Source organism: Takifugu flavidus, chromosome 16 (assembly GCF_003711565.1).
Source record: "Takifugu flavidus isolate HTHZ2018 chromosome 16, ASM371156v2, whole genome shotgun sequence".
Taxonomy (NCBI): Eukaryota; Metazoa; Chordata; class Actinopteri; order Tetraodontiformes; family Tetraodontidae; genus Takifugu; species Takifugu flavidus.
Window position 1 is genome coordinate 13122096 of NC_079535.1, and position 27974 is coordinate 13150069.

Genomic DNA, 27974 nt, shown 5'->3' on the forward strand with positions numbered 1-27974 from the left:
TTAAAGCCACATATGAACCTTCAAACAGTCGTTTTGAAGTTGTAGAGACCGGCCCAAATGTGACACACACACACACACACACACACACACACACACACACACGGGTGGTCCGATCTGAATCTGTGTAAATTACATCTGAAACATGACAACACGAGTTCAGACAAGAGCTCTGGTCCCCTGACTGAGTGACTGGTTATACTGGGACAGGGAGGATAAACAGACTGGTTATACTGAGATTGGGAGGATAAACAGACTGGTTATACTGGGATTGGGAGGATAAACAGACTGGTTATACTGGGATTGGGAGGATAAACAGACTGGTTACACTGGGACTGGTTAACCCCCATAAATAGACTGGTTAACCCGCTAGGCTCTCTAGGCTTAGATAACTGCTTTACGTTAAATATAAGGATAAATGATGATGCAGCTTTGCTGAATTAATTATTTCATTGATTCCATGAAGATGATTTTATTTTCTGCTGAGCTAAACCATCAGCTGACTTTAACAACCTTCATTCCCTCTTTTATAAAGCATAAATATAAATCATTTGGCCTTCGTGATTTCCCCAGTGATCCTCCCGCTTTATTCAGGGATTAATTTATATTCCCGGGAGCCGTAATTACAGAGCTGGAGGGTCTGATTCTCCCGCTGGTTGTGCTGTGAACGCCTGCATTGTGGGAATGTGAGCAGCAGTTTTTGGGACTGTCGTTGGTTCTCAGGAACGTCTCTGGATGAACAAACAAACGCAGCTTCATACAAAGGCCGGCTTATGGGCGAGGCAGCCGGATCAAGGAACCAAGTGAGAAAGGTGGGATCTCCACCGGGACCACCACCGGGAAAGGGAACATCAGATTTACAGGATTCAGCGTTCTCCTGGGAAACCAGCGGGTTCTGACGCACCGTTACTGGTTCTACTGGGAATGAACAAGCCTGAGAAAAGGAAGCGAAGCGTTTCACACATTCAAACTTCAGCAGCTGCACAGATGTTTAATTCATCTAAAGTCATTAAAGATGAGAGAATTCAAAACACAGATATTAAAAGACAGTGAAAACCCAGGAAGGATGTTCTGAGACGGTTAACTTTGTGTTCATGTATAAATCCAAATGTGAGGGTCAGAATCATCTGCCGTCCTTTATATTTTATTTTTAATTCATAAAATGAGACCGGGTTCTAAAAGAAACCACTTGATTTCAAAAAGACCTAAAATTTGACCAGCATTTAATGTTGTTTTGCAATAAGGACGATAAAGAGAAAACGTAAGTGTCTAAAAACACATTTATCTGAAGTGTTTACAGAGATTAGCTGCAGATTTCTGCTGCCTGGAATTCAGATTATAGTTTAAACAGAATAACTGAGGTTTGCAAGTTCCCACCTGGGTCTAAAACGTCTTCCTTTCCAAACCTTGAATCCCAGACTGATGTTTTCCAGGATGGTGTGAAGATGCAGGTCTGTGGGACCCCGGCCTGGAATAAGACGTCAGCTTAGAGAGATTAGAGTTAAAGAGCGGTTGGACGTGTGGAGCCCCCCCCCAGCAGCAGCTCCCATCAGATGGGCCCGAGCTGGTGCAGGAAACAGGCCGTTTAGCAGTAATCCCCCTCCTCGCTCCGCTGGAGACGCCGTCCAGCTGCCTCACATTCCCACATCTACAGACAACGTAAGGAAATCACGGGAGGCAGCGATTACTGGGACCTGGACCTTTCACTGTCCGGCTGTTCATACAGGCGCTTCACAAGCAGCCGGGCGAGATGATGGACGACAGAGTATCAGGAAAAGGGAAAAATCTGGGAAAAATCTGGGGGAAATCTGGGAATAATCTGGGAAAAATCTGGGAAAAATGATGCAGCACATGATTGACTGAAGGGCTGAAAACAGGCTGACAGAGCAGCTGAGTCAGCGTCTGAGAATGAGGGGACAGAGGGAGGGAGGGAGACTGGGGAGAGGGAGGGAGAGAAGGAAAGAGGGAGGGAGAGAGGGAGGGAGGGAGGGAGAGAGAGGGAGGAAGGGAGGGAGGAAGGGAGGGAGGGAGACTGGGGAGAGGGAGAGAGAGAGAGGGAGGGAGGGAGAGAGAGGGAGGGAGGGAGAGAGGAAAGAGGGAGGGAGAGAGAGGGGAGAGAGAGGGAGGGAGGGAGAGAGAGGGAGGGAGGGAGAGAGAGGGAGGAAGGGAGGGAGGAAGGGAGGGAGGGAGGGAGGAAGGGAGGGAGGGAGACTGGGGAGAGGGAGGGAGAGAGGGAGGGAGGAAGGAAGGAAGGAAGAGAGGGAGAGGGAGAGAGGGAGAGAGAGGGAGGAAGGAAGAGAGGGAGAGGAGAGAGAGGAGAGAGAGGGAGGAAGGAAGGAAGGAGGAAGGAAGGAAGGAAGGAAGGAAGAAGGAAGGAAGGAAGGAAGAGAGAGGGAGAGGAGAGAGAGGGGAGAGAGGGGAGAGGAGAGAGAGGAGAGAGAGGAGAGAGAGGAGAGAGAGGGGAGAGGGAGAGAGAGAGAGGGAGGGAGGAAGGGAGGAAGGGAGGAAGGGAAGGAGAGAGGGGAGAGAGAATGTAGAAAATGAGTCTGTTAAATCATATCTGATAAATAGTTCAGTGTCAGACCACACACATGGATGAACAGATAGACACGGCTGCATGCACACACCACCCATACACGCACACACACACACACACACACACACACTCACACACACACACACACCACACACACCACACACACACCACACACACACACACACCACACACACACACACACACACCTGGCTGGGTGGGCTTGGTTGCTGGAGGCCAAAGTTGTAACTGACAACACCCAGAGAGTAATTACAAGTGTAATCATCTAAACACACATCACAATTTATGAGTCGGCTGAAAAGTCCGAGCTCAAATCTACAAAAACCATTAAATGCTGTCGCTTCACCAGGAATCAGCTCTAAAACTGGGAAGGGCTGAAAATGGTGAGTTTTTAAGTCCCTGGGTGAGTTTGTCACGACTAAACATCAAAACTTAGTTAAACTGTGAGAACAGAGATGACGTCACCAGCGGTGGCCCTGTAATGCTCAACACCGCCTGTAGGGGGCAGCGCAGGCCGCCGCTTTCTGTCCGATCCTCGTTCTGGGAACAAATAATCTCCAAAATATTCTTATGGATGATAAATAGGAGATCAACACAACAAAATAACAACTGGTTCATTAGCGTTTATCACAGTTATAGTCGATTTCTGAGATAATGTTTAACTTACACACTATGATGTGATTCTTATCTCATGATCATGTGAAAATGCCTCATAATTACAAGATAAAATCTCATAATTATTTTTCATTGCATCACTTAAGATCCAGTAATTATAAGATATGCATCTCATCTCACCATCTGATTGATCTGTTGTCCTAGCAACAGCTTTAGAACGACGTGTTCCATTAATGGTCCTCTGGATTTATGAGCAGTTACGTCCTCAGTTTAACACTGTGGAATGTAAATATCAGAGATATAAATGTATAGATGTGCATTCAGCTTCACTTTTCAACATTGTCACACAACAGCGATCAGCCACCTACGGATCAAACTGGTGGTTTCTGAACTCTGGGATCTTTGATCCAGAGTCTTTCTCATCATCCTGAGATCTTCTCATCATTAGAAGATCCTGATGTGACGTCTTTCCTACAAATTATGAGATTGTCTGTGTAAATATTGACGGATAAAGGCTCCAAACAGGAGTCAGAAAGCACTTTAATGGGTCAGACTGGCCTGTTTCGCTTATTTACCTGGAGAAAAGATGATGTGGGAATGATTTAAACAGGAATTCACAGGTTTCTGGTGGAACCTCCATCAAACCTGATGAGACGAATAATTTAGAAGCGGAGACGTGAACGACCTCAGCTGAACCGTGTGATGGAGCCTCTGGAAGGTCTCGCGTCCTCTCGGCTTCTTCCCAAACCTGAATCAGACAAATAAAAGTTTCCCTGACGACGGCTGTGTTTCACCGCAGGATCATTCCGCCCCGACACGCCGGCCGAGGAGAAGCAGAGCTCCGCTGGCAGCCCGAGAGAAGCTCCAGGTTCGGTTTGTCTGGACACGAAACAAGCGAACGGTGCCAAGACACGCACGCGCACGCACACACACACACAGCACAGGTGGAAGTCAGGCTGTAATATTCACTTCAACACGTGGAGGGAAACGTGCACAACACAGCAATTACTGACTTTAGCCGCGTTAGACGCAGCTCAGACGTGTTTGGCAGGAGCGGCGGCGGCCTGAACCGGGTCTGGGAACAGAACAGCTGCACTCGGGCCCACGGTTGCATCACATCTGACAGAGGGAACAATCAGACGCTCTTGCAAAACAGTTTTCATCACGGTTGGAAATTGGAGGTTCATTTCAGGGAGCGGAAACGTGTTTCCCTCCAAAACGTTCTGCAGGTGAGCCTCAATCTTTTCTCACCTTTCTAATGAAGCCTGCAGGGCCTGGGGGGTGTCTGCCGTCTGGTTCTGCTCGTGTCTGAGCGCTTTCCTGTGTCAGAGGGAGATGAAGACAGACAGCAGCTGCAGGAGGTTCTGCTGCACCTCCGTATCCGTCAGATGTAGCCCTGCTACCTCAGGTGCCCCCACAAACTGCTCCTCCAGCTGCTGCGGGTCAGCTGACCAGCCATGACAGCAACATGCAGGAAGGCTGACGACTCCAGTTAGCATCTGGCAACATTCTGCAGTTAGCACCCAGCGGGTGATGCCACCAAGAACCGACTGGTTTCCAGCATCCTGCCAGCGCATTGCACATGCTAACAGACGGAATCACCGGAAGAGGGAAGCGACTGCAGCGCTCAGTGTTGCAGAGGCCAGAGCAGGGACCATCGAGACCTCTAACACCGCTGTTGTGTTCAGGTCTTAGATCAGGGGAGTTCTGAAAGTCCCGGAGGTCGAAAACCTCCCTTAACCTCAATTTATTAACGTGTTGTTGAAGAATGTGGAGGGTTGTAAACAAACGTCTCAGAATGTGTTTACTTTCCTGTTTCACATTCCCGGAACTGTGGAACAGGAGGATGGACGTACTCCCACATGTGTTCTGCTGCATATCTCCTTGATTTATGTCTCCTCTCCTCAAGCTGGAGCCTTTAAAACGCCGCCGTTGCTGGATCTGACTTCATTCAAGAGACACCAAGATGTTGGAGAAGCACGTGCGTGTGGCTGCCGCTGTCTTCGTCCTCGCCTTCGTTTCCCACAGTGAGCGACTCGCCGCTGGTTCCTCATGCCCGTGTCCGTGTTTGTGTGTCCTGCTCTGTATTTGTGGTTTCAGGTGAGGGAATCATTGGCGGCAGAGAGGCGACGGCGCATTCTCGGCCCTACATGGCGTCCATACAGGTGCCCGAAGGCGAGAGCATGAAACACGAGTGTGGAGGGTTTGTGGTGGCGGACCAGTGGGTGATGACGGCGGTCCACTGTCTGCCGACGGGGTGAGAAGATCTTCTTCTAAATAGGACGTTTTTGCTAAACCAGCCTTGTTGCTAACCGTCGTTTTCATCCGTGCGATTTGTTTTTCAGGCCGAACGGACGGAAGGTGGTCCTGGGGGTCCATTCTCTGAGCCAAGCCGAGGACACCAAACAGACATTTGATATTCTGGAGCTGCACAATCACCCAGACTACAACACGCTGAACTATGACAACGACATCGCGCTGATCAAAGTGAGTCTGGTTGTCTTTCATCTCCAGCTGAGGGAGCCATCTCACATCTGAAGCTCTGCTCTGCAGCTGGACCGACCTTTCAACGCCTCCCACGCCGTCCAAAGTGTGGAATACCTGCGGGAGGGGGGCACCAACCCCGGCACCAACGCGGCGGTGGAGACGGCCGGCTGGGGGTCGGTGGACAACCTGGGGATCAGGCCCGACAAGCTGAAGGAGGTGGTCCTGGAGGTGGTCAGCTCCGCCCGGTGCAAACGCAGCGACTACTTTGGCAAAAAGTTCACAAACAACATGTTGTGCGCGCACAAAATTTGTGAGGATCCCTGCGATAAGCCGTTCAGGAAGGAGGACAGCTGCGACGTGAGTTGGACCGGAGTGTCTCGGCATTCCAGGCGGATTTAACCGCCAATGTTTCGGAATAATTTGAGCTGTTTTATAGTCAAAGCAGTTCTTTGGGACCTTGATTGTGGACTCCTTGTGTTCCAGGGTGACTCTGGAGGCCCGCTGCTCTACAACGGCGTGGCCGTGGGCATCACATCCAACGGTGGGAAGAAGTGCGGCCAGCTGAAGAAGCCTGGAGTCTACACCATCATCTCCCACTACACTGCCTGGGTGGACCGGGTCATGGCCGAGGAACCGGCTCCAACAGAGGCTCCCAGCAGCTAAAGAGCATCTGAGAACCAACCAATGTATTCAAACATCGACCCTATTTACTTCTGTTTGTCTGTTTTGGCTTCACTAACATGTAAATCTGCCAGTTTGATGCTGTCTTAACTGAAATCATGTGTAAGAACCAACCCAGTGGATCTTTAGCAACATCCTGGTTTTGTTGGCACCAGCCGATGGATCCTGTTTACACATGATGAGATATGAAAGAGTAAATATAAAAACTGATAATGTCTCGTTCTTGCGTCCAGATGTGAGTAAAACCGTCAGCCAGGCTTCTCTTCTCTGCACAAACGGAAAAGATCAAATCTTCAGTTTAGTTTAAAAAAAATATCTTTAATTTATTGGGAATTTAATGCTTGCTGCTTTACATCCTCGGAGATGTAGCACAAACTTCGCACCGTGAACCTTCTCAAACTGCTGCTCCCCATTTAGAAGCTGGTGGAAGCGGCGATGCTTCAGGCTGTGATTAATGAGAAAAGTAGCCAGGCCTGACCCGAGTCAGTGTTTATTAGACTCCAAACAGGGACATAAATCCTGAACATCAACACAACGGCGTCGTTTGGGAGGGAACCAGAAATTCCGGAGCAAACTTCTCCAGAGTGGTTTTCTCCTCCAATCAGGTCTCGGTGATGTCGCCACCTGCCGGCCATTAAAGGCATTTTCACAAGAATGCACAATACATCTGTAATATAATAAACCAAAATCAGAGGGAATTTGCGAATAAATGTAGAAAAGAGCTTTGAAAAGAGCTTTATTTCCTCAGAAGGGAGTTCCCTTCCGGCGCCCCCTCTTTCCGCCCCTCCATCTGTCTCTTCCGCTCCTGCAGCTCCTGCACTGGAAACCTCCTGGTGTTGTAGGGTCGACCTCCGAACGCCGCCGCCAGTTTGTTGATTCCAGCCAGCAGCTCTTTCACCTGGGGGTAGCTCAGAGCATTCTGGGACTTGGTGACGTTCAGCTCGTAATAGCGGCTCCCGCATTTCTGGACCACCCCCTGGAGGGTGGCGTGGGCTCCGGCCACGAAATCGCTGATCCTCGGGGGCCTCTGCCCGCCGCCATCGAGGCGAACGAAGAGGACGATGCTGTGCTCCACGGAGTCCCGCCCAAAGACCTTCTGCAGGTGCGCCAGCATGTTGCTCTCGCCCTGGGTGAAGCGCCCCACTTGGAGCACCAGCAGGAAGACGTGGGGTCCAGGCAGGGACAAAGCCAAGCAGTCCTTGACCAGCTCCAGGTTTTCCATCCCATCCTCGTCCCACATCTCAGGGGTGTCCACCAGGATGAGCTGCCGTCCCTCTGCAAACACCTTCTTTCTGTCACAGGCCAGGGTGGCCTGAGGGGCTTCAGGTCGCGACTCACTGACCGAGTAGTGACCACCCGCTCGCTCCAGGATCAGGTTCAGGGCCGAAGTCTTCCCACATCCAGAGAGGCCCAACAGGACGACCGACGTCTTCTTTGCATCGTTACCTTAAAGCACACACAAAAAGTTAAATCAGCTTGTAGATAATGAATTATCATAAAAAAAACAAGACATTAAAATAAGCAAGTTTTTAGTGTTTGTTTTCGTTTCTGTCAGTAAAAACTAAAGTAACGTACTGTATATTAGAAAATGACGAGTAGAAAACACGTCAATCACCTTAATGCAATATTATATGTACTTTACATTATTCTGAAAATATTTACACCCGTGATCAACAACTGCTGTTAGATAAATGTGCTTGTTTACGCTCCATAAATTATTGGTTCCGATTCTACGTAAACAGCGCCCGTGTGTTCCTCTGCTGACCTCTAGTGGTCAAAGATGGGAGGAGCACCAGCTGCTAAAACTAATGTGCTCATGAATGAAATAAAACGAACTTTTCTTTTAATTCAACGTATTTGAAGCAATAATAAAAATGACAATAAGTTACATTTGTGTCAAAGAAGTTACCTTCACTCATCTGGCGCTGCAGCATGGCTCTGTGGCTCACCACGGCCTCCTCCAGACTCTCTCGCTTTGACTCGTGTTTTTTCCTCTCGGCTATCTCTTTCTTCCTTTCCTCAGCATGTTTCACCTTCAGTGCTTCCATCTCTCTGGCTCTCCTGTCCTCCTGGTACCTCGCCAGCTCCTCGAAGGCTTGTCCCTTCACTTCGGCCTCCTGCACCTTCTGCCTCAGCATTTTCATGGACGACTCGTCTGTGCTGCTCCGCTTCGCCGCGGCCAGCGCGGCCTCGCTGTAGCCCGTGCCGCCGTGCTCGGTCAGCGTGAGGTCGACCATCTCGAACAGCGGCCTCAGACCGTCGCCAGCTCCGGCCTCGCTGACTCTGCAGTATCTTCCGTCACAGGTGTTTATCAGCTCCATGAGACTGTCGTCCAGCGTGTCGACAATTTTTACGTTTTCCAGAGAGAGAACCACCAAGAACTTCAAAGCTTCAGCTCCAAAATGTGCCTGCAGGATTTCCATCATTCTTCTTTCCCTTTTTGAATAAAATCCCCCTTCAATCAGCAGCACAAATATACAGACTCCATCTTTGCAGGACCTAAAGCAGCCCTCTATTTCCCGGCCGATGTTCTCCTCGCTCATGTCTTGCTTTAGCTCAGCGTAGCGCAGACAGAGGGAGCGATGCTCCACTGTCAGCTCGCACACCTGGTTGGAGCCCTGAGAACTGAAGCTACACTGCAGATGGTTCCCTGAGCTGCCCTGAAGCAGAGCCTTCAAACAGAGCCACTGTTCTGCTGTGGACAGCACCACCACCTCCGGCCCGGGGCTCCTCACGCCGTCTGACAAGCGCAACATTTCACACGAATCTGCAACATTAAAATGTATCCGTCAACAGCAACGCCATCTTTTCTAAAGAGAAAGCTTCTACGGAGAAGTACTCACCGTGCTGCATGTCTTCTCAGGTGTGCACAGGTCTGAGATCCTTGTCAGCTTAAGAGAGCCGCTGAAACTGGCCGTACTGGTTCTGACAAAGGTACGATGCCAGATGCTTCTTGATGCACCTCAAGGAAGTGCATTCCACTGACAACCCAGGAACAAATGCTGCAGGTCGAGGGTGTCTGTCTCTGGGCGTCATGGCTGAGTTGCACAAAAGAACTTCCCCAGGATCAGGTTTCCCCCGCACTCTTTGTTTTTCAGCTCTGAAGTACAGACTGACAATATTCTTCATCCAACACAAATTGTTGCAATAGAATGGATTAATCATCTTGGTCATAAGTGGGAACTGAAGGCAACTCCTCAAACATAATGACTGGGATGAGTTTCTGCCAGAATGAGGCTTGATGTGGTCGTTGCTGCTGAAACAGGAACTAAGATGGAATGTAAATAAACATCAAATGCAATTGTCATTGATGGTGACAATGGAGGGAAGTGTGCGTTTGGAGTGTGTCCCATCGTTATGGCTAGATTGCTGTCTGACGGGAGCTGGTCCAGGCATCCCTGTGGTGAGGAGCTCCTCTCCATGGTGATGCGCTTACTCAGGGGTTGCACCATCTCTCTGCGGCCGAAACCAAGACAGCACTCCTGCCAAAGGACGGGGGGGACCGTCTGGCAACGACAGATATGTCCGTATTTCTGAACAAGTAAATTAAACCAGTATGTATACGTATATACTTAGGACGTTGGGGATCACTCGAATAAATTCTTTTAATATTTTCTCCTCTTAAAATAAATTGTAGATTTTTTAGACCCCCCCCCCCCATCATGGAATGGTTCAGCCCGTTGCTGCTATCTTGAGTAGACGTTCCCAGGATGATGGAGAGGGACCTTAGTTTTTCCGACTGAAAATTCCAAACAACGTTTTTATAACGTGGGTTGAAGAAACTGCGGCTACGAGCAGCATGGCGGGCATGAGAAGAGTCAACGGGAAAGTGTCCGGGGTCAACCCGGCTGTCAGGTAACATCGACGCCGAGACGCCTGGGAGTGGAGCTAGCATGCTAATGCTAGCTGCAGCAGCTGAGGTTCTAATGGTTCCAGCTGATCCACCGGTCCAAAAGAGCAGGAATCAATCAATATATTAAGGGATCAGTCATCAATAGATGCATATTATGGTCCCCCCCCAAACAGCATTACGATTAATAGAGAAAGCGCAATAATCAGTAGATTTTAACAAAGGGAGTAAATCTGTGCTATTAGTCTGATTTAACATTATTATGAAATCAGGAGTAACTTTAAAAGGTTTAAAATAATCTACTGAGAATTTATGTGGTGCATTTTATGATTGATGGTATTTCTATTTTCTTCTGTGCTTGTATTGAGATTTTCTACCTAAATGCAAATAAATGGTTGTTGAATAGAAGTTTGTGGGGATTTAGAATCTTTAAAGATGGAGGGATGATCCAGAGTTGTTATCACAAATCATGTTCGAATTGCACGTTTGTGTTGCTCTAAAACGCCTGTTTTCAGTTTCTGCCCGGCACTTCTCAGTTCCTCCGCCTGCTTTTTGAGGGCACGTGATGCCATTCTTCTTCGAGATGGTGTTTCTGTCAAAGCTGCTGATGTTTCTGACCAAAGAATATGTTTCTGATGCTGATCGAACCAAACTGTCGGTGTCTGTGTCAGTTGCTGTCGGCTGCGGCAGGTCCAGGCGCTCCTCCGGGACGGTCCGGCCTCCACCGACGGCATCCTGTGCTCTCTGGGTAACAGCGTGATCTTCAGCCTGTCTCCACCTTCTATTAGATGTTGAAATTAATACTTCTGTCACATTTGTTTTAGGAATTGACAGCAGATATAATGAAGGATGCACTGAACTGGCCAAATACCTGTTTTATGGCCTTTATGGAAGAAATCCACCGAGTGTGGAGCACGTTCTTGAGGAATTTCCTGAAGACCTGCTGGACGGTGAGTTTTAAGGTGTCACTGGGAGTCCTTCGGCTGGTTCAGCCTCTCTGAGACGCTGCTGCCTCCTCTCCAGACGTCATTTTGCTGATCAAGGCCCAGTGTGTGCACCTGTACTGCAACCCCGTCAACTACGGCTACCTGCTGCCGTATGTGTCCCACTGGAGGAATCTGCACCTGTACTGCATGACCGAGGCCGAGGTAGGGTGCACGTCCTCGTGTTGGTCACAGGTTCCGCCTGACTCTCACGCTCCTCCAGGAAACACAGGACAGAACAGCATTTGTTGCCTCCAAGCTCTGCAGACACGTTGATGCTTCATGTGTTGAACAAGACTTTCCTTTTTCATCCCTCTTTTCCTCCGACTCCCAGTATGAAGACGAGGAAGCAGCGGAAGAATTTAAAATCTCCAGTTTCCTCACGATGGTGCAGGACTGCTCCCGTATCGGAGTTCCTTACAGCTCCCAGGGTACACGTCATCACAGCTGCTTTACCATCATCCGCTCTATTACGCTTGTAATAACAGTGCTATTACACGAGTCCAACTCATGTTCCGCACTCGCAGGACACATGCAGACGTTTGACATGTTCATGGTGGAGAAGTGGCCCCTGATTCAGGCGTTTGCCTTGGACGGCATCGGCAGAGGGAGCTTTTTCACCATGAAGTATAAGGTAGGAGATGCTGGCAGGGCCGCCGGCGTCCGTCCCTCCGTCCGTCCGTCCGTCCGTCTCACGCTGGTGTTTGTTTTCCAGCTGATGGACGTGAGCGAGAAGCTGTGGCAGGTTTACAACAGACTGGACCCGGTGTCTCTGAACCAGGTCATCACCGAGGTAGCGCCGCCTCTTCTGCCGCTCTGCAGCTCTATGAGGATTCTGAAACTGTCCTAATTCAGTGATTTCCTTCGGTTTACGTGGTTGAGCGTGTGACGGGGGCTCCTCCTGGTCGGGCCTCGTGCATTACGCTGTGAAGATGGTGACTTCTGGGATTTGCTTGTCTGTGTTTTGAAGGACTTGGCTTGTTTCGAGAAGCAGTGGAGCTGTTTCTTCTCCAGCATGGACCTGGAGAGTCACCTGTCCATTTTGGAGCTGTCTGAAGCACAGGCAGGAGAAGTAGGTCCAGTCCTCCTCCACCTCAGGGTGCACCAGCCCTGCCTTCAGGAGGAGTGTCACTGATGATGTTTGTGTTTCGCTCCTCAGCCGTTCCGCACTTATTACACCCATGGCCTGAGCTCCAGCAACATCCCAGATAAGAGGTACTCCCGACCTTCTCCAGACGCTCCGGAGGTTTCACCTGATCCCTGTGCTGATGTAATCAATGTGTTCCAGTCAAGGCCGGCAGCCCTTCGTGCTGTTTGGGAAACATTCCTCCTCAGAGGATTTGGAGAATTACTCCTTCAACTTTGCCTCGGAGAGTCATCAGGTCCGCAGCACAGGTCCTGGAGGCCGTCCAGCCACACACATGGTGAGAACCAGGCTGTGGTGCTTCCATCAGTCCTGCTGCTCAGAGCTCCCCGCAGGTGAAGCCGTCCACACAGGAGAATCCCTTTTCTGGTTCTGCTGTCTGAGAACCTCTGCAGGATGATTCCTTGTCCCTCATGGGAACTGTGAGGTGGCTGCGGTCAGATCCTAACCAGAACACATGCGTCTGATCTCAGATCCTGCAGTGCGCAGCACCCAGAGCTCCTCTGTCCTGCTCACGGACATATTTCTTCGGGACCACTCACTCTCCGTACCTTGGTGAGAAGATACTGCTTTTTAAGCTCTGTTAGATTAATGTCATCACTATTCTTGGTGTCAGCCCTAATGAGTTAGTCTAATATTAGATTTTTATCTCATTTAAATCCATTTGTCTTGATTTAATTGGTCAAAAGACGCACTTACATCTGCTGTGTTTCATCCACAGGGAATCAAAACGCAGAGCAAAAGAACACAGACGTCCTGTAAGTGATTGAACCTTTCAAAGGATATTTTCCCCTCTGCCATTGAGTGAAGTATTTCTGTACGAAAACCTGCAAAATTCCACTTTGACCCAAACCTTAAAATAGAGGCTGGACTCATGCGGGTGTGGAGTTCTGGTGCATCACTCATGGGGTGAAGGACAGATGTCAGCGTTCCCATTCCACCGCGGATCGCACCATCTAATATCTTAATACCCTCTGGTGCTAATACCAGCCAGAGCGTTGCCAAGGATGCTAACGTTATGAGCAGGACTCGTCGTTAACACCAGCACGTGTCTGTCGGGGAGGGCGAAGGGTCTGGTGGAGGTATGTGACCAGACGGTGGAAAAATGTTTATCGTAACAGGATCTGACATCACTGGTGACACGAGCTGCCATTCTGGACCTCACAGGTGCTGCCGCTGGGTCGGGTGCTACATAAAGTTGCTGGGGTTAGCGATCCGTGGAGCGCTGGGGCTAATTTGTTTTGCGCCGAAGATAACCCGTATCTGTTTCAGAAAGGCTGAAACCCGGGCACGAGCCGCGGGGTCGCCTTGCAGAGTGAATTTAGAATGATTGATGTCGTGAGCGTGATCCTAAAACCATTTGGAGGTCATTTATTCCAAATCTTTGGCCCGTGGTTGTTAATGTGACCCAAGTATGACGAAGCTCCCTGGACCTCTGCTGACCTCTGCGCGACCTCTGACATCTGCAAATAAAACAGGACCCCGTTTTTGTGGATGTTTTCACAGTTGCAGCTTCTTGTCTCTGCAGGCTTCTGTCCCAGATTTACTCGGCTGCTGTTCAGGCCGTCCTGTCGGGGATCAAGCGCTTCTCTTCCACCGCCAGCTTGGCCAAAGTCAGCTCATATTCTAAGTGACTGCAGGTGTTAGGGCGTGCACAGGGACTCATGCACTGTTGTTTCAGGCTAAAGATGTGGCGGAGAACACCTTTGTGATGACGCTGGCCGCCCTGGACTTGAGTCGCTACTGCTCTTCTCTCAGGTGCAGTTTTATTCATTCCCCACGTGAACCTTTCGGCCCAACAGGAAGTCAGACGGATTCTGTGTTCCATCCCCAGATCCAGGTGTGACTTTACCATCCAGGCGGTGAATAACCAGGGCAGGTGCGTGTTGTTGCCTGTGGGGGTCTTTCTCTTGGCCAGCTCTACATTTGGCCCCTGTTTTTTGTCCCTTCCAGGATCCTTCCTCTGACCGATGCAGAGAGCCGCTTCGCCATCAAAACAGTAAATCTCGTCTTTTCTTCTAACCACAACAAAGAACTTCCTGCTCAGACGTTCCTTTTGTCGTCCTCAGGCCTCCGTGACCGTGCGTGACATCCCAGATCTGCAGCGGGGGGGCCAGGACCTCGGCTCCGTGGTCTTCTCTGAATCCTTCTTGGAGTCGAGCATCAACATTCAGCAGAAAGGTAAAATATCGATTAGATCAAGTCTGATTACAATCGATCGCTGATCGACTCCACTAAAGAAATTTGATTTCCATAATGAGGACGATTCCCCGCATGGCCGTTAACAGACGGCAACGGTCATTTCGAAGCCGAGCGCCAGTCTAAGAATAACCGCCTCCTGTCCAGACAATCGCATTGGTGATTCATCTCCTCGTCCCGTTCGTTCCCACAGATGGCAGCGTGTCCACGGACGGCTGCTCCACCATCCTGACCACGACGGTGCCGCCCTACGCCTGCTGGCTGGTAAACCTCAGCTGCAAACCCATCTTCCTTGGTCGATCCACACGTGAACGTCTGGAATCCTTTTTTTTTTTTTAAATCTCCAGATGGAAGCTGATGTGAAGCAGTCCCAGCAGGCCCAGCTCCTCATCAAGGTGAGTCCAGCACACGCGTGTTCACACAGCAGCCGTGAAGCTCATCGATGTCTTGGACAGGAGGAGGGAAGCCGGTGTTTGGGCGCCGTGCTGACCGACGCAGACGCAGCGTACCTGTCCTGCAGCAGTCACCTGTCCACACATGAGGAAGGTGAGACCTCCATCTTCCTCCTCCTTCAGTGTTCACATGAATAGTCGCGACTCCACGTGTTTTAAATACTGCAGGGAAAATCGTCTTCTTCTCTGAGGGACTTCTCTTCATCCACTCCCAGTATGGAAGCATCACTCTGGGCAAGAGTCACATCAGAACCATCAGGTTCTGCAGCCCGGTAACACTCGCTAATATAGCAGGGAAGGTCAGGGCCGTTTGGGATGGGGGTGTAAGTGGAGGTGTGGTCTCGTCCCCAGGACTCCGGCGGCGTGGCGTCTCTCTTCGTGGAGTATGAGAGCAGCCTGCTGCCTCACCTGCCGTTCCCCCTCCACACCTCTGACCAGTGTCTGGTCTTTGCTCTTCAGCCTCGGTCCAAGAGCCACAGAACCTTCTTCTCCAAGGTGAAGCAGTGACTGCTGCTGATGGAACAGCTCTTTATTTCAGTGACTCTAATCACCTCCCCGAGGTCCTGAGAGACTTTTAGCTGTTACACAAAGTCTTTTGTTTCAGGTTTTGTCAGTGTGGGAAAATGCTGAATCTGGACTAAACCTGCAGATGTTGGACCAAGAGCAGCTGAGCTGGAGCCAGAGGAACATGTAAGATCACGTCTTGTCTTTGATCTCGTGCCATCGGTGTGCTAACATTCGATCTGTGTGGCTCTGCTACCACAGCCACGCCAGGCTGCAGAAGCTGCACGACAGTCAGGAGCCGCCTGTGGCCAAACGCAGAGGAAGCCTGAAGACCTCCTACTCCCAGCTGCCCGAGCAGGACATGTTAGTGCACTCGGGTCCCTCAGACGGGCCACACCAGCCACAGAACTCTGTTTGCTTGTTTCCTAGTTTGATGTTGCACCTCTTTAGTCATTAAGAGATGTTTGCGTGTTCCTGACGGTTAGATTTTTTTCCCCCTGTCAGGTTTCTGCAGCACTTTGCTCTGAGTAGTGTGAGTCAGGAGGTTATCCTTCATGGCCACCTGGGGGCGCTCTTCCCTTCTGCAGAGCTGAGCGGTCCAGCCAACAGAGAGAGAGACAAGGTGAGCCTGTCGGTCCTCTGAGTTCAGTCTCTCCCGTCAGATGGAGCTAAAAACAGGTGTGTGTGTGTGTGTGTGTGTGTGTGTGTGTGTGTGTGTGTGTGCAGATCATCATCAACATCATCACTGGATTACCAGGAAGCCATAAAGAGCAACTCTGCCGTTTCCTCATACAGTCCAAAGAGAAGAGTGAGAGGTGCCTTTTCCCCAACAGCAACATTAAACATGTTCTGATCCGAGGCTGCAGGTGATGCACTGAGAATGTCCCTCCGCCTGCAGGCTGGCGCTGTACCCGCCTCACCCCAGGAGCCCGTGCAGCTTCTCAGCGTCTCACCTGCAGCAGTTTCTGACTGACTTCCTGAAGAGCCGGAGAGAAGCAGGAGGCCGGAGCCGTCTGCTGGTGCTCCCCCCAGGGTGAGAACGATGGGCTGCGAACGCCTCGGCAGGTCTTCGCCTGAGGCGTCCAGCAGCTGGACGCTGTCTGATGACCCCGTGTGTTCAGATACACAGATGTCCTGGATGTGGTCCAGGCGCTGCTTTCCCACCCGGACCCATCTGTCCCGGCGTGTTTCACCATCGGTGCTGTCACTGCCTGCGTGGAGCCCCTGGCCTCCTTCATGGAGCACAGGTGAACTGTCTTGGCTCTAGTGTGGCTGACATGAGAGCATGAGAGTAGCAGAAGCAGAGTGGATGGCGACAGATGGGCTGGACGTCCAGTTCCTGGAGCTGTGGAGGCTTCGGGCATGAGGTCGGGTCTCTTTCATAAAGAGGATCAGCCCAACATATAATCTCACGCTGCTTTTGTTGCAGGCTTTAGCTGTAGCTTACGCAGCTTCGCGCCGTCAGAGAGCGGCTGAGCCGCCCCACACAGCACTCTGGGTAACAGGCGGGGGCCGCAGAGGGGCCGCTGAGGCTGCCCCCCCCCCACACACACCCCTGTTTTTGTGTGTGCTCAATTTATTAATGTGGTTGGAAATAACTTTACTGGAGGTTTATGCAGCAAGTTCTTCCTGATTATGTGGAGGCTGCTGGGGGCTAATTGGGTGTGGTTAGCTCATCTTGGGCTTGACCCGCCTGTCAACCCCCCCAGCAGATCCCTCTAATCCCTCAGGTCCACATGAACGCCCAGCTCCATGTCCTCAGTCAAGCTCATCAGTCAGTCATGATCTATTCTTTGTGATGAATTTAGACACTTCATTACTTTGTGACAGGAAAGATAAATGCCTCTCAAACGGCCAACGGCCCCAAGCTGGGGGGGCGGGGGGGCGCGCGGGGGGGGCAGCCTCGCCGCTCGCCCTTTCACGGAGCAGATCGATGTGAAATATCAGGATAAATTATGTTAAGATGAAACGAGGTTACAGAAAGCTTTTATATCGGTCAGTTTCCAGCGGCGGTCGTGATGTCATCCTATAACGGCCCAGCGATGGATCACGACATGGGAAGCTCACGGCAGTAACACGGAATTGGCCTGTTCATGGCTCGGCCGCCGTACCGGGATGCATTTGCCCTTTTCATTACCGCCACCGTGACGTGCGTGCTCATGTTTGTTCTTGTCTCTTGTTTCAGATTTGCGTTCCCCAAGCTGCTGGAGCAGTGCAGCCAGGGTAGGCCCCCCCGCCCCCCCTCTGTCCACCCCCCCCCGCCCCCCCTCTGTCCACCCCCCCCCCCTGTCTCTGCTGTCCCGTCTCTGACGTGAGTCCCTTCTGTCCTGGCAGGTGTGGTGAGCACGCTGGTGTTCACGGGGCCGGCGGCGGAGCAGGAGCTGCCTCTGGCGCAGCACCTCCAGCAGCTGCTGCGCTCCTCCAACCCCACCGCCGCGTTCACGCGGGCGGAGAGGGGCGCCGTCACCAGGTAGGGCGTGGCTCCGTCCCCCCTCGGACGGCCCCGCCGGCTCCGTTCTGCTCGTTGTTGCTTCAGTAACTTTCATCCTTCAGGAACGAGGACGTGGCTCTGATCCTGTCGGACAGCAGCTTCAGCGAGCCGCAGATGCTGAGGGCACGTTATGTCCTCTACCCCGGGTGGTGAGTCCATTCCTGCTCTGTTTTCCACTCTGTTGGTCGGAGCTGCCCCCCCCCCCCAGCTTCTCTCCCCGCCTCCCTCCCTGCACCTTAATCGCCACTCTGCCTCAGTTGTTGGGGTATCGGCTGCTGATTGCTGTTAAGCCCCGCGGAGCATCTTGTGTCCTATCACCAGCTGGCCCCTGGCAGCCCAGTAACGAGCTGTTCGCCGTCCAGTTGCCGTGTCCACGGAGGGGTCTCCTTCCTTTTGGAGCGGCTCCAGCGGCTCCTCATGCCTCAGTGGTCAGCCCGACATGAACCTCCGCTAAATTCCGCTGTCAGCTCACACTCCGGACATCTGCTGCCCCTCGTGGGGCGGCTTTGTTTGGAGAGCGTGTGTGCGTTACCGTGTCGGAGACGCTTCTCACACCTCCGCGGCTCGTTGGCCGAGACACTTTAGAAAGTTGACATTTAGGGAATCGTCTCCCGCTTCCACTCCGCTGCTAACGAATCACGTATCGCTGCCCCGTCGGAGTTGACACGTCAGCGGCCAGAGACGGGATCCCAGCGCTCGCTCCGGCTCGCTCCGGCTCGCTCCGGCTCGGCGTTCTCCCCATGTGTGTCACGTGCACGTGTCGTGCGTTTCAGGTGCAGAGGCTGCTTCCCGACCGGTTCTGGGTCTCTGGGCCTCGTCCAGCTCTGCCTGACTTTCAGACGCCCCCTCGAGAGGCCTCAATTTGTGGCTCGGTGTAAAGGTGAGACAGAAAGCAATTTTCTCCACTTTTCGACTGTCCCACGTGTGAGAAGCTGGAGATGTGAGCCGCGGCCTCCAGCACCAGCCGCCCTGCTCCAGCTGCTGACGTGTTTCCCGTCTCCTCCCGATCGCTGTGAAATAAACTCTCTTCTCGTGTTTTAATATGAGACTCTCGTCCTTCTCCTGCAGCCTGGAGGTCGGCGCTCAGCCCCAGTCCCTTCAGAGGAAACGTCTACAATGTTTGGGGGAAAGTCCGATTTTCTGGTAGGAATTCCTTTTACTGCCTCACGGATGAGTCCTCATGTTCTTCATGCAGAGCTTTGCATCGCTACACAGCAGCTGCTCCTCTGCTCCTCTGGTGTCTCCACACACTCTTCCTGCTCCTCTGGTGTCTCCACACACTCTTCATGCTCCTCTGGTGTCTCCACACACTCTCCTGCTCCTCTGGTGTCTCCACACACTCTTCCTGCTCCTCTGGTGTCTCCACACACTCTTCCTGCTCCTCACGTCAGCGTTTCTGAGCACTTTTAAACATGAAGAACTTGTGGGTTTGTCACACACGCGTGCTGAGATGAATGTTAATTCACTACCGCTCCAGCGACCGTGTTAGCTGCTCAGGCTGTACGTGCGTGCGTGCGTACGTGCGTGTGTACGTGCGTGCTGCCTGTGAGATGTTTCCCGTGTGGAACCTGTAGACTCAGAGCAGCTGATGGAGGTGAGCTACAGCACCATCAGAGGGAGCCTGAATGTGACCCCGGACCAGAACCAGCCCCTGAACCTGGGCCCCAAAGACTCCAGCAGCTCCTGCTTCCTGGTCTTTGACGGTCTGGACCTGACAGAGGACGGACTCAAGGACTGGCTCAGACTCTGCGCCAAGCAGGTCAGTTCTGTAGATCCGGTTCTGATCCACGACCCGTTTCCTCACTCCGTGTCTCTTCAACTGCGCTTGCAGACGCAGGAGAAGCCAGAGAGGACCAAGAAGAACCTCTCGCCACAGGAAGTGGAGCACATACGTGTGAGTGTTTCTGTTCAGACTCAGACGAGTGTGTAGGAGCTCCCAGCTGCCCTGTTTGGGCCGAAATTAAAGTCCTGGCATGCAGCGGTGCACGTGTGCACGTATGTGTGCACGTGTGCACAGCTGACGAGCGCTTTTGAGAGCTGCTTCTTCTGCTAATGAGCGCTGAACCTGTGTCCAGGTGAAGAGGCGCCTGGATCCTCTACCAGCAGGCTTCTCCTACGACGGTCGGCAGTACGTGGACGTCTTCGGGGACAAGAGGAGCCTCCATCCCAGTATCCTCCCCCACGGGTCTGAAAGGTTCTGCCGCGCTCCTCCGGACGCAGCCGTTGTTTCCCTGACGCCGCTCGCCCGTGCAGACATGGACGCCTTTATCGCCGAGTACGTCGCCGAGGCCAACAGAGAGGTCGAGCTCTTCAACCGTCAGCTGGAGCTGCGGGGGCAGCCGGACCTCTTCGACCCCTGACGGGCCCGCTGCCCCCATCTGTCGGCTTTAGCTGTACGGGGACCGCGGTGGGGAGGGGGGAGGGGGGTACGTTCCAGCCCACTCCGTTGGTGAGTGCACATTCATTATCCCCTCGCATTCTTTCCTAATTTGCTGTCATAAAGACGTCAGCTGTGCGGTGAGTTACGTTCGGCTTCTTTACCTCCGCTAACGCTGCCGCTAACGGCGCCGCTAGCGCGCGAAGACACCGACGTCAGCGGCAGATAAATCTGAACCGTAACGCAACACAACACGGGATCTTTAGCCCGGCCAGATTAGGCCCTTAAGCCTGCCGGCTTTGAGACGCTCACAATTGAGGGGAATTTCCACTGGCGCACGCCTCCGGCCCGCGCTTTTCTGTTTATCACAGTTGGCAAATTAATGCCTCTATTTCTGGAGCGGCATGGATAGCCGTGTGATTCTGGTGGGCTCCCTCGTGGGGTTTCTCAAGAAGCGCTCCCCCTCTGTTGTCACCCGATCCCCGCTCCACCTGTTATCTTGTCTGCGTGCCACGGCGCGGCGGGGCAGAAACATCAGCCGCGGACGGCTGACGGAGGATGGCGTTAATCACGCAGCTCGCCCTCATCTCGCCGCTTTATTTTAAGACTTCCAGAGTGAATTTAATGAACGTGCATTAAAGAAGACTTCAGCCGCTTGTTCTCAGACAGCTGAGGACGGCGTCGGGAGAGGCTGGAGTTAGCGAGCGTCCAGCAGTAAATCAGCGCACGGCTCGTCATGCATCAGATCACAGGTCAGCAGCCAGGTGGGGAGCGCACGTTCAGTGTGTGTGGGCGGGACCTTCACCTCGTCTTTAACCGTTACCAGCCTTCCCACATCCCACTTCTTCTTGGACACAGATGATTAGAAAGTTTCATTTAGAAGCGTAATAACAGCAGTAATAACAAAAACACTTTGTCTGTAGAGATAAGAAATGCCGCGACGTGTTGATCTTCAGCTCGTGGCTAACGCTAACGTGGTATTGTATCCTTGTGAGGACCTGTGCCGTGTGATGGGTCGTTCTCTCCCCGTGAGCGTCTCACACCGATGTTCTATGCACGTCTTCCTCTTATCAGCAGGACTTCAGAGGAGCCCTGTTGTTTAGGCCCCCAGCTGTTTTGTCCTTTAGCGCGTTTGCTAACGTCGAGAGTCGTCGACCGGCGGAAGAGTCCGAGCCCGTCGCTCATCCTGAGGTCAGTCAGACGGATTAAACACCTCTGGCCCCACATCTGCAGCCGCTAGCGGCACCGACCCGGGTCACCACAGCCAGAGCTCACCAGTGAGGCGCGTACTGGTCCAGCCTGCGCCGGCGTTCTGTCAGTGCTGCTGGTGAAGTTAAACAGGCCGACGTGTCTGAAATAAGAACTCAGATCTGCTGACCTCAACCGCCCAGTCGGTCCAGTCTGGTCCCGACCAGCCGTCCCAGACGTCCCGCTGGCTAACAGACAAACGCGCCGCTAGCGTGTAGTCGTAGCGCGTTCCAGCTAAAGACCTTATTGTTTCCCTCCTCTTTACCTTATGAAAGAAGTGCAATTGTACCTTGTGTGTTCTCTATATTCTTCTTCCGTTTCCCTCCGACTGCTCTTTAAGGACAAACGCTGACGAGCTGCTGAATTCTAATTTGCAGTGATTGCCGCTGACGTAATACCAGAAACGACCTTTAGCAACAAATGAAATGCACAAAAAAAGCATTGCCTCTGCTGACACGTGGCAGAACAAACAGATCAGGGTCGGCTTTTTATCCGTCCGTGGGCGCCGAGCCGGATGTTATGCAGCATAAATCCTCTGACAAAAAGATAACTCTTGTTTAAGCTGCGTCTTTGCTGCAGAGATGCACTCAAAGCCCCCCCCCCAGCAACAGTTGCATCGCGCTGCTGTTGCGTAACACCACAGAGGGTTACCTGGATTGTCAGCGGGGATGACGTCCGGCCAACTAAAGGTCTGAAACATGTCAAAGAGGAGCGGGAGCGTAATTGGGAGGAGAGGAAGCGGAGCAGCCGGTCCTTAAAGGGTGGGGGTTGCGTAAGCTAGTGCGATGTTTAAAGGAGGCTAACACATTTAGCGTCCTCACTATGTGCATGCGTGATGTCACGTGACTCTTGTAGCCTTCCCCCCCACCGGTACGAGAGGGAGAGGAACCAGGTTTGTTTTATCTGTGACGGATCTCAGTTGCCTTCAAGTGACCAAAACTATTTTTATAAACGCAATTAATAAGCTGCGACCAGCAAAAACGGACATTTCGCACAAGCTCCAAAAAACAAGAGATGCAAAAAGGCGCCTGACGGCAGCGTCGGGGCCGTCTGATCCAGCAGTGCCTTGGCCACCGCTAAGAAAAGCAGCTCCATCACGCCCCCCCGTCATGGGGGGGGGGGTGGGTGTTGTCAGGCCAGGATCCGTCCTTCAACCGTCTTGGTGAAAGGAATCTGTGGAGTCCTTCTTTCGAGCAACGTGTGTTTTACTGAGCCAAAGGGGGGGGGGGGATGCCGGCGAGGTGGCGCTGGGGGGCTCGCAGCTATTGGGCTCCCCTCCACCAGGTCATTACGATGCTGCTGCGTTAGCATAGCCGCCGTCCTGCCGACGAGGCTTGATAAAACGTTAGTTTGATTAAAAACGTTATAATGAAAATAGGAGGCGGAGCTTATTCTGCCCCCAGTTGGACCGGGGAGATGAAACTGGGGGGGGGCCCCCAAGAGCCATCCACCCGCCTCCCTGCGTCCCGTCTGGACCCGGAGGCTCCTGCAGCTGAAGTTATCGGACAAAAACAAAGTTTGTGCTTTTCTGTCGGCGAGAAAAATGCTGATTGGTTAAAAGACGTGGACACACTTGAATCGGACATTTTAACGGTGTTTTGTGACGACGTTTGACGTCACGACGGACTGAAAAACAACAACGCCGTCATTGTCGAACCACAAATTACTTTAATGACTTGTCGTCTCAAACAAGCTACTTCAAAAGTGCCAAAATGAGCGTTTAAATCTGCTCCAAACTGCTGGAACTTGTTTTTTTCCTGTGACGGAAGCTTTTCTAACCTTTGTTGTAAGTGTGTTGCATTAAATATTTCTATGTTTGATCACACTCCTGCCTCTGTGTCACTGTGTGTGTGTGTCCTTGTATTGTTGCCAGGCAGAGACAGTCGTCCACATGTCTAACCTCTGACATCAGCGGTTCCTCGCCGCGCCGCTGCCAAGTTCTCCCCAGCGACTCAAGGCGAAAGCCCCGCTCAGACCCCCCCATCATCCAGCCCCCCCGATCCCCGTCCCACCATTGTTGTATTTTTGCTGAGGCTATTTGTGGCCCCTCATGACAAGTCAACACTCGTCACTCTCGCTGGCGGCGCTGCCAGAGCGAGCGGGTCCACGTCAGCCGGCGGTGCTGAGCAGGAGAGAACGGGCCCGTCTAAATATACTCGCCCCCCATCCTCCCGCGATCGCCCCTTTTAGGCAGGTTTCCGATCTGTCCGTCCTAAAATCACAACAGCCGAGTCCTCAGGACGGTGGAACAGTTTTATTTCCCAGATTTTACAAACATCAAAGAGCAAAAGCAGAAGTTTGGCGTGAAATCACCAAAAAAGCGAGCGGAGCACCGTTTGTTCTCTTACCTGCACCCATCAGGAGAAAAGAGCGTTCATTCAACGCCTCTGACCTCTGACCTGCACATTTGCCCCGTCTGGATCGGCAGCTCCGGTCCCAGTCTGTCACTCATGCCGGACCTCCTCCCCTTTGACATCAAAGACCAAGAGGACCGCCATGTCCCCCGCCCCCCCCCGCGGCGGTGGCCAGCTTCAGGGGCTGCAGCCCGCTGAAGACGTCGGCCTCCCACACTCGACTCTTGTTCATCTTCAGATCGGTCTTGGTCTCTCCGATCACGCTCACCCTCTGGGCCCCGGGGACCCGCACCCTGAAGCGGACCCAGGTCCGGGGCTCCAGCAGCCCCACGCGGGGCTCGAAGAGCACGCAGCCCCTCCCCCAGGCGGAGTAGACGCAGGGGAAGGGGGGCCCCGGCCGCTCACAGCTGTTCCTCAGCACAAAGTCACACATGGGGTCGAAGTCTCCGCCCGGGCTGAGCCGGGCGTACAGGCCCAGACGGAAGACGCCGGCGTCGGGGAGGCTGGCGCTCACCGTCACCTTGCTGTCCGTGTACGTGCAGAAGAGGTGGCGCGACAGAGGCGTGGCGGCCATCTTGTCCTCCGCTCTGCTGAGAACGCTGTGGAGCTCCAGGTCCCGCTGGTTGTGGAAGGTGATGTTGCACTTCCCCTGCTGCGTGCTCACCACCGCCGCCGTGTGGCTGAATTTGGACAGCCCCGCCTCCGAAGTGCGGGTTCCCGGGCCGCACGCCGATCCCAGGTTGGGAGGGAACAGCTCGTCCGGACCGAGCGTCTTCCCTTTGCAGTGCAGCAGGAAGTTGGCGACATTCTGGAACTTGACGTCTGTTTTCTCGTAGTCCCGGACGAACACGGAGAGGCGGTAGAAGCCGCGCAGAGGACACAGCACGTGGCAGGTCAGGGCGTCGGGCTGGATCTGCGTCGCCAGGCACCGCTTGGCCGTGGCCTGGTCCAGCGTCGGGTGGACCAGTTCACAGAGCGCCATCAGAGGTCGGGACGTCTTCAGCACCAGATCGAAGACGGCGTCTTCCACCTCGGCCACCTTGCTGCCCTGGCTGCTGCCCGTCACGCCCAGAGATCCCGCCACAGGCTGAAGGCCCCACGACAGGAAGGGGTTCTCTGGAATCTCCTCCGTGGCCCTGGGTGTGGGACACTCCACCGTGAAGGAGCAGACCCAGGTCAGCGGCGTGGTGGCCGACTCGGGCCTGGCGAACACCTTGACGTCGTAGACGCCGCTGGCTGGTGGGAGAATCTGCAGCTTCATGCTGCGAGGGGACACGGTCAGGAGGCCGCAGGAGGAGCTGGTGGAGTCCTTCTGTTCCAGAGACCCACTGTGGAGAAGATCCTGGTGCTGCGTGATCTCATGGGTAAAGGTTATGGGCCTGGGGTAACCGAGGGCGACGTTCGCCTCCCCGTCGTCTGCGGAGGGAAGCAAAGGCAGATGTTTACAGAGGCAACGCCACTCCCGGGCGATGGCGGCGGCGGCGGACCTGTGAGGACGTGAGCGTGAGGAGGGTGGATCAGCCTCAGGCCCATGTTGAAGAACGCTGAGGTCTTGAACACCCGCTTTTCAAACTCCTCCAGGGGGATGGGCGCCTCCAGGAGCTGCCACTGCTCTTCATCGGGGAAGTGTGTGTATATGAACTCCTCGGGGTCGGTGAGGAAATAGAAATCATCGAACCTTCGGGGGGGGGGCGACAGATGGAGACAGCAGGTCTGAGAATCAATCGCTGCTGGTTTTCAGCTCCATGAATAAAAACATGAGGCTCCTCAAACTTCTCTCAAACCTCTTCACGAAACTTTCATGTTCCATATCTACTCGTCCTGCTCCCCAGCAGGCGTCCAGGAGGAACCACTGCCCCCCCAGGAGCACGGCGTTCCACAGATGATCGGATTTCACATTCCTGAGGCTCTGGCCCTGCCGGTACCCGATGCCCTTACTATGGCCCGGCACCTCTTGGCACTCGATGCCCACCTCTCTGTGAACACAGAGCAAACATGTTGTCGCACGTTCTTGGGTTCGCTTCCCTAAACTGCTGGAGCTCAGCTTCAGCTGTTGACCTTCAGGCACGACCTCTGCCGACCTCACCTGCACATCTCCGTACAGAGGTTGGAGTAGCCGCAGCACACGCCGCAGCCGGCCGCTATCACCTCCTCCGGCGCCGTCAGCCTCTCGGCCTGGCCCAGGTAGCCTTTCACATCGTACGCTTCAAAGAAATACCACAATTCTCTTGAGCGGGAGAGTAAAGGTCCCCCATAATTAGGGGTCGGGGTCATAATTAGGGGTCGGGGTCATATTTAGGGGTCGGGGTCATATTTAGGGAACACGCACCGATGTTATGGCACAGCCACACCCAGATCGCACGAAGCTTCTCAAGCTCATTTCTGGCGCCTTTCGTGATCTTCTGTACAATCGCCTTCACGTCGTAAACACACTTTTCCTTCAGCTGTAACGCACAGATCAAAGGGAAGTCAGGTATGTTCTCGCCTGGTGGGAGGGGTTTAAATCTCCCGGCGGTCGAGTCTCTCAGGGCCGTTCCACTGAATAAATAATGTCGTTCTAGCTGGAGGATGCTAGCGCTGCCTGCTAGCTGTGTGACTTATTGGCTCGTGGTTTTGTTACGGTAGATCGGGAGATGTTATCAGGTGGTTCTGGTGGAGATCTGTTGTCAGATCGGACCTATAAGGGATGAAATGCAGACGTAAGAGCAGAAGAGGTTACCTCAGCCCCCGTCCTGATGGCATGTGAGTCGATTCTGTGGAAGACCTCCGAGCTGGCGAACAGGTCTTTTCGACGCCTCCTCTTCTCCGGCGCCGCCCTCTGGCCCGGATGGGTTTTAGGCTTCGGTGGCTTCGGCTCCTCGGCCTCAGTCCTCACCGCGCTCTTCTTCACCGCCGTGATGGTCCTGGCGGCGCTCTCCGACGACAGCTGTCTCTTCGTGGCGGGACGCTGGTCTTCGCCATCGACGCTCAGCTTCACGCCACTCTGAGAGGGGTCGGGACGGAGCGGGAGCCGCGCCCCTGCGGCGTCGTGTCGCACGGAGCCGGCGCTGCTCAAGCTGGGGCTCTGCTGGAGGTCCTGCAGGGACAGGGCCTTCACCTGTATACATCCCTTCTGGCTCAGCTCCTCCTGAGAAAGGCGAGTGGCGGAGGAGAAGGGGAAGGAGAACTTCTGGGCTGCGACTTTGGCTGACATGGTCAGGCAGGAAGCATGGCGTCCTGAGACAGAAGAAAGACAGTAGCGAGGACTATTTTCAGCGAATGTTCGCTAATCCCGTGAGCAGGTAGCGCTTCTACTCAACACCCGGGTGTGAAGCAGAAGGTTCTCCACCTCACGGAGACAGTGATGAATTGGCAATTACGTCTATTATGTCCACTGGTGACCAGAAACGGACGCAAAGGTTGGAGTCGTTAGTCACTGTCGCCGAGGACGTCTCCTGCAGACGGGCGTGATGTTAGAACTTTCCGCATGTGAAGAACCTGCTGAGGAACCAGCAGCATGTTTGAGCATGTTGGGAGCAGGTGGCGAGCGAGGCTACGCAGCGCTAACAGCAGAAAGGTGCTAAAGAGTCGCACACTGGTGCCTCCACAATCAAGAAAGCGATCATGTGACTGGCGTTTTGCTGTTCAAGGTTCTGGTCGTCTTGTCATGAATCTGCCCAGTTCAGGTTCTAACTGTCCTCAGCCCAGCAGCACCGTCCCCGACCCCCCCCCCCCCCCCCCCCCCCCAACCCTAACCCCCGCGGGGCAGCCGTGCATCCCCCTGATGTTCACACAAAACCCACTGATATCAAACGGTGTTCCGTAGAACCACACGGGTCAAGCGGGGGGGGGGGCGGCAGGAAAGTGGCAGGTCTATGTGTGCCCCCCCCAGGTTTACTCACCCTGAGAAGATTGGAGAAGCCTGCTGGATGTTTGCTGAGTGTCAGGCAGAGATGTTTCCACTGTGGTCTGAGTGGTCCCCAGCTGCAGGGGGAGGTTTATATACCCCCCCGGTGGGCTGCCAGGACGGCCCAGAATAACAGGCCTAAAAATACTACA

General features: G+C 53.3%; 4 protein-coding genes and 2 long non-coding RNA genes across 7 annotated transcripts; 2 read left to right on the forward strand and 4 right to left on the reverse strand.

Moving 5' to 3' along the window:
- Window positions 1-453: 453 nt before the first annotated feature.
- LOC130539802 (uncharacterized) lies at window positions 454-1905 on the reverse strand. Its single transcript, XR_008954225.1, has 2 exons — window positions 1375-1905; window positions 454-931 (listed from the first exon to the last, which is right to left on the reverse strand). It is a non-coding gene; the product is annotated as an uncharacterized LOC130539802 (long non-coding RNA).
- Window positions 1906-2751: 846 nt separating this feature from the next.
- On the reverse strand, window positions 2752-4836 carry LOC130539801 (uncharacterized). Its single transcript, XR_008954224.1, has 4 exons — window positions 4418-4836; window positions 4180-4285; window positions 3535-4045; window positions 2752-3442 (listed from the first exon to the last, which is right to left on the reverse strand). It is a non-coding gene; the product is annotated as an uncharacterized LOC130539801 (long non-coding RNA).
- Window positions 4837-5057: 221 nt separating this feature from the next.
- On the forward strand, window positions 5058-6547 carry cfd (complement factor D (adipsin)). The gene is made up of 5 exons (XM_057058402.1): window positions 5058-5193; window positions 5267-5423; window positions 5512-5653; window positions 5720-6010; window positions 6137-6547. Exons 1-5 carry the CDS (start codon window positions 5133-5135, stop codon window positions 6314-6316), a joined length of 831 nt encoding a protein of 276 aa, XP_056914382.1. The 5' UTR covers window positions 5058-5132; the 3' UTR covers window positions 6317-6547.
- Window positions 6548-6808: 261 nt separating this feature from the next.
- LOC130539793 (uncharacterized) lies at window positions 6809-9305 on the reverse strand. Its single transcript, XM_057058398.1, has 3 exons — window positions 9178-9305; window positions 8244-9101; window positions 6809-7780 (listed from the first exon to the last, which is right to left on the reverse strand). Exons 1-3 carry the CDS (start codon window positions 9185-9187, stop codon window positions 7071-7073), a joined length of 1578 nt encoding a protein of 525 aa, XP_056914378.1. The 5' UTR covers window positions 9188-9305; the 3' UTR covers window positions 6809-7070.
- A 701-nt stretch (window positions 9306-10006) lies between these two features.
- On the forward strand, window positions 10007-23407 carry dnaaf9 (dynein axonemal assembly factor 9). 2 transcript variants are annotated; one of them, XM_057058391.1, is made up of 37 exons: window positions 10007-10189; window positions 10856-10932; window positions 11009-11134; window positions 11208-11332; window positions 11502-11598; window positions 11695-11801; window positions 11883-11960; window positions 12138-12239; window positions 12327-12382; window positions 12456-12591; window positions 12785-12866; window positions 13033-13069; window positions 13840-13924; window positions 13993-14069; window positions 14146-14190; window positions 14265-14310; window positions 14381-14492; window positions 14704-14774; window positions 14858-14905; window positions 14966-15056; window positions 15131-15234; window positions 15314-15457; window positions 15567-15652; window positions 15728-15829; window positions 15971-16088; window positions 16193-16281; window positions 16365-16499; window positions 16588-16713; window positions 17652-17689; window positions 17801-17936; window positions 18020-18106; window positions 18731-18837; window positions 19026-19100; window positions 19532-19716; window positions 19789-19851; window positions 20033-20126; window positions 20211-23407. In XM_057058391.1, exons 1-37 carry the CDS (start codon window positions 10134-10136, stop codon window positions 20315-20317), a joined length of 3450 nt encoding a protein of 1149 aa, XP_056914371.1. In that variant the 5' UTR covers window positions 10007-10133; the 3' UTR covers window positions 20318-23407. The 2 variants fall into 2 exon arrangements, with proteins under 2 accessions (XP_056914371.1, XP_056914370.1); XM_057058390.1 differs by having other exon boundaries at window positions 20033-23407.
- A 388-nt stretch (window positions 23408-23795) lies between these two features.
- ky (kyphoscoliosis peptidase) lies at window positions 23796-27972 on the reverse strand. The gene is made up of 7 exons (XM_057058397.1): window positions 27818-27972; window positions 26656-27152; window positions 26266-26380; window positions 26023-26140; window positions 25721-25912; window positions 25424-25614; window positions 23796-25352 (listed from the first exon to the last, which is right to left on the reverse strand). Exons 2-7 carry the CDS (start codon window positions 27127-27129, stop codon window positions 24058-24060), a joined length of 2385 nt encoding a protein of 794 aa, XP_056914377.1. The 5' UTR covers window positions 27130-27152; window positions 27818-27972; the 3' UTR covers window positions 23796-24057.
- Between the last annotated feature and the right edge of the window lie 2 nt (window positions 27973-27974).

Bases quoted from the DNA above. Each gene is read 5' to 3' on its own strand.
- ky (XM_057058397.1), bottom strand. From the start codon at position 27,129: ATGTCAGCCAAAGTCGCAGCCCAGAAGTTCTCCTTCCCCTTCTCCTCC. The intron at 26,381-26,655 runs GTAACCTCTTCT...TGTGCGTTACAG, and splicing joins CCATCAGGACGGGGGCTGAG to CTGAAGGAAAAGTGTGTTTA. The intron at 25,615-25,720 runs GTTTGAGAGAAG...CCCCCCCCGAAG, and splicing joins CATGAAAGTTTCGTGAAGAG to GTTCGATGATTTCTATTTCC.
- dnaaf9 (XM_057058390.1), top strand. From the start codon at position 10,134: ATGGCGGGCATGAGAAGAGTCAACGGGAAAGTGTCCGGGGTCAACCCG. The intron at 11,802-11,882 runs GTAGGAGATGCT...TTTGTTTTCCAG, and splicing joins TTTTCACCATGAAGTATAAG to CTGATGGACGTGAGCGAGAA. The intron at 14,493-14,703 runs GTAAAATATCGA...TCGTTCCCACAG, and splicing joins CATCAACATTCAGCAGAAAG to ATGGCAGCGTGTCCACGGAC.
- LOC130539793 (XM_057058398.1), bottom strand. The intron at 7,781-8,243 runs GTAACTTCTTTG...GTGTGCTTTAAG, and splicing joins GCAGCGCCAGATGAGTGAAG to GTAACGATGCAAAGAAGACG.
- cfd (XM_057058402.1), top strand. From the start codon at position 5,133: ATGTTGGAGAAGCACGTGCGTGTGGCTGCCGCTGTCTTCGTCCTCGCC. The intron at 5,654-5,719 runs GTGAGTCTGGTT...TCTGCTCTGCAG, and splicing joins ACGACATCGCGCTGATCAAA to CTGGACCGACCTTTCAACGC. The intron at 6,011-6,136 runs GTGAGTTGGACC...CTTGTGTTCCAG, and splicing joins GGAAGGAGGACAGCTGCGAC to GGTGACTCTGGAGGCCCGCT.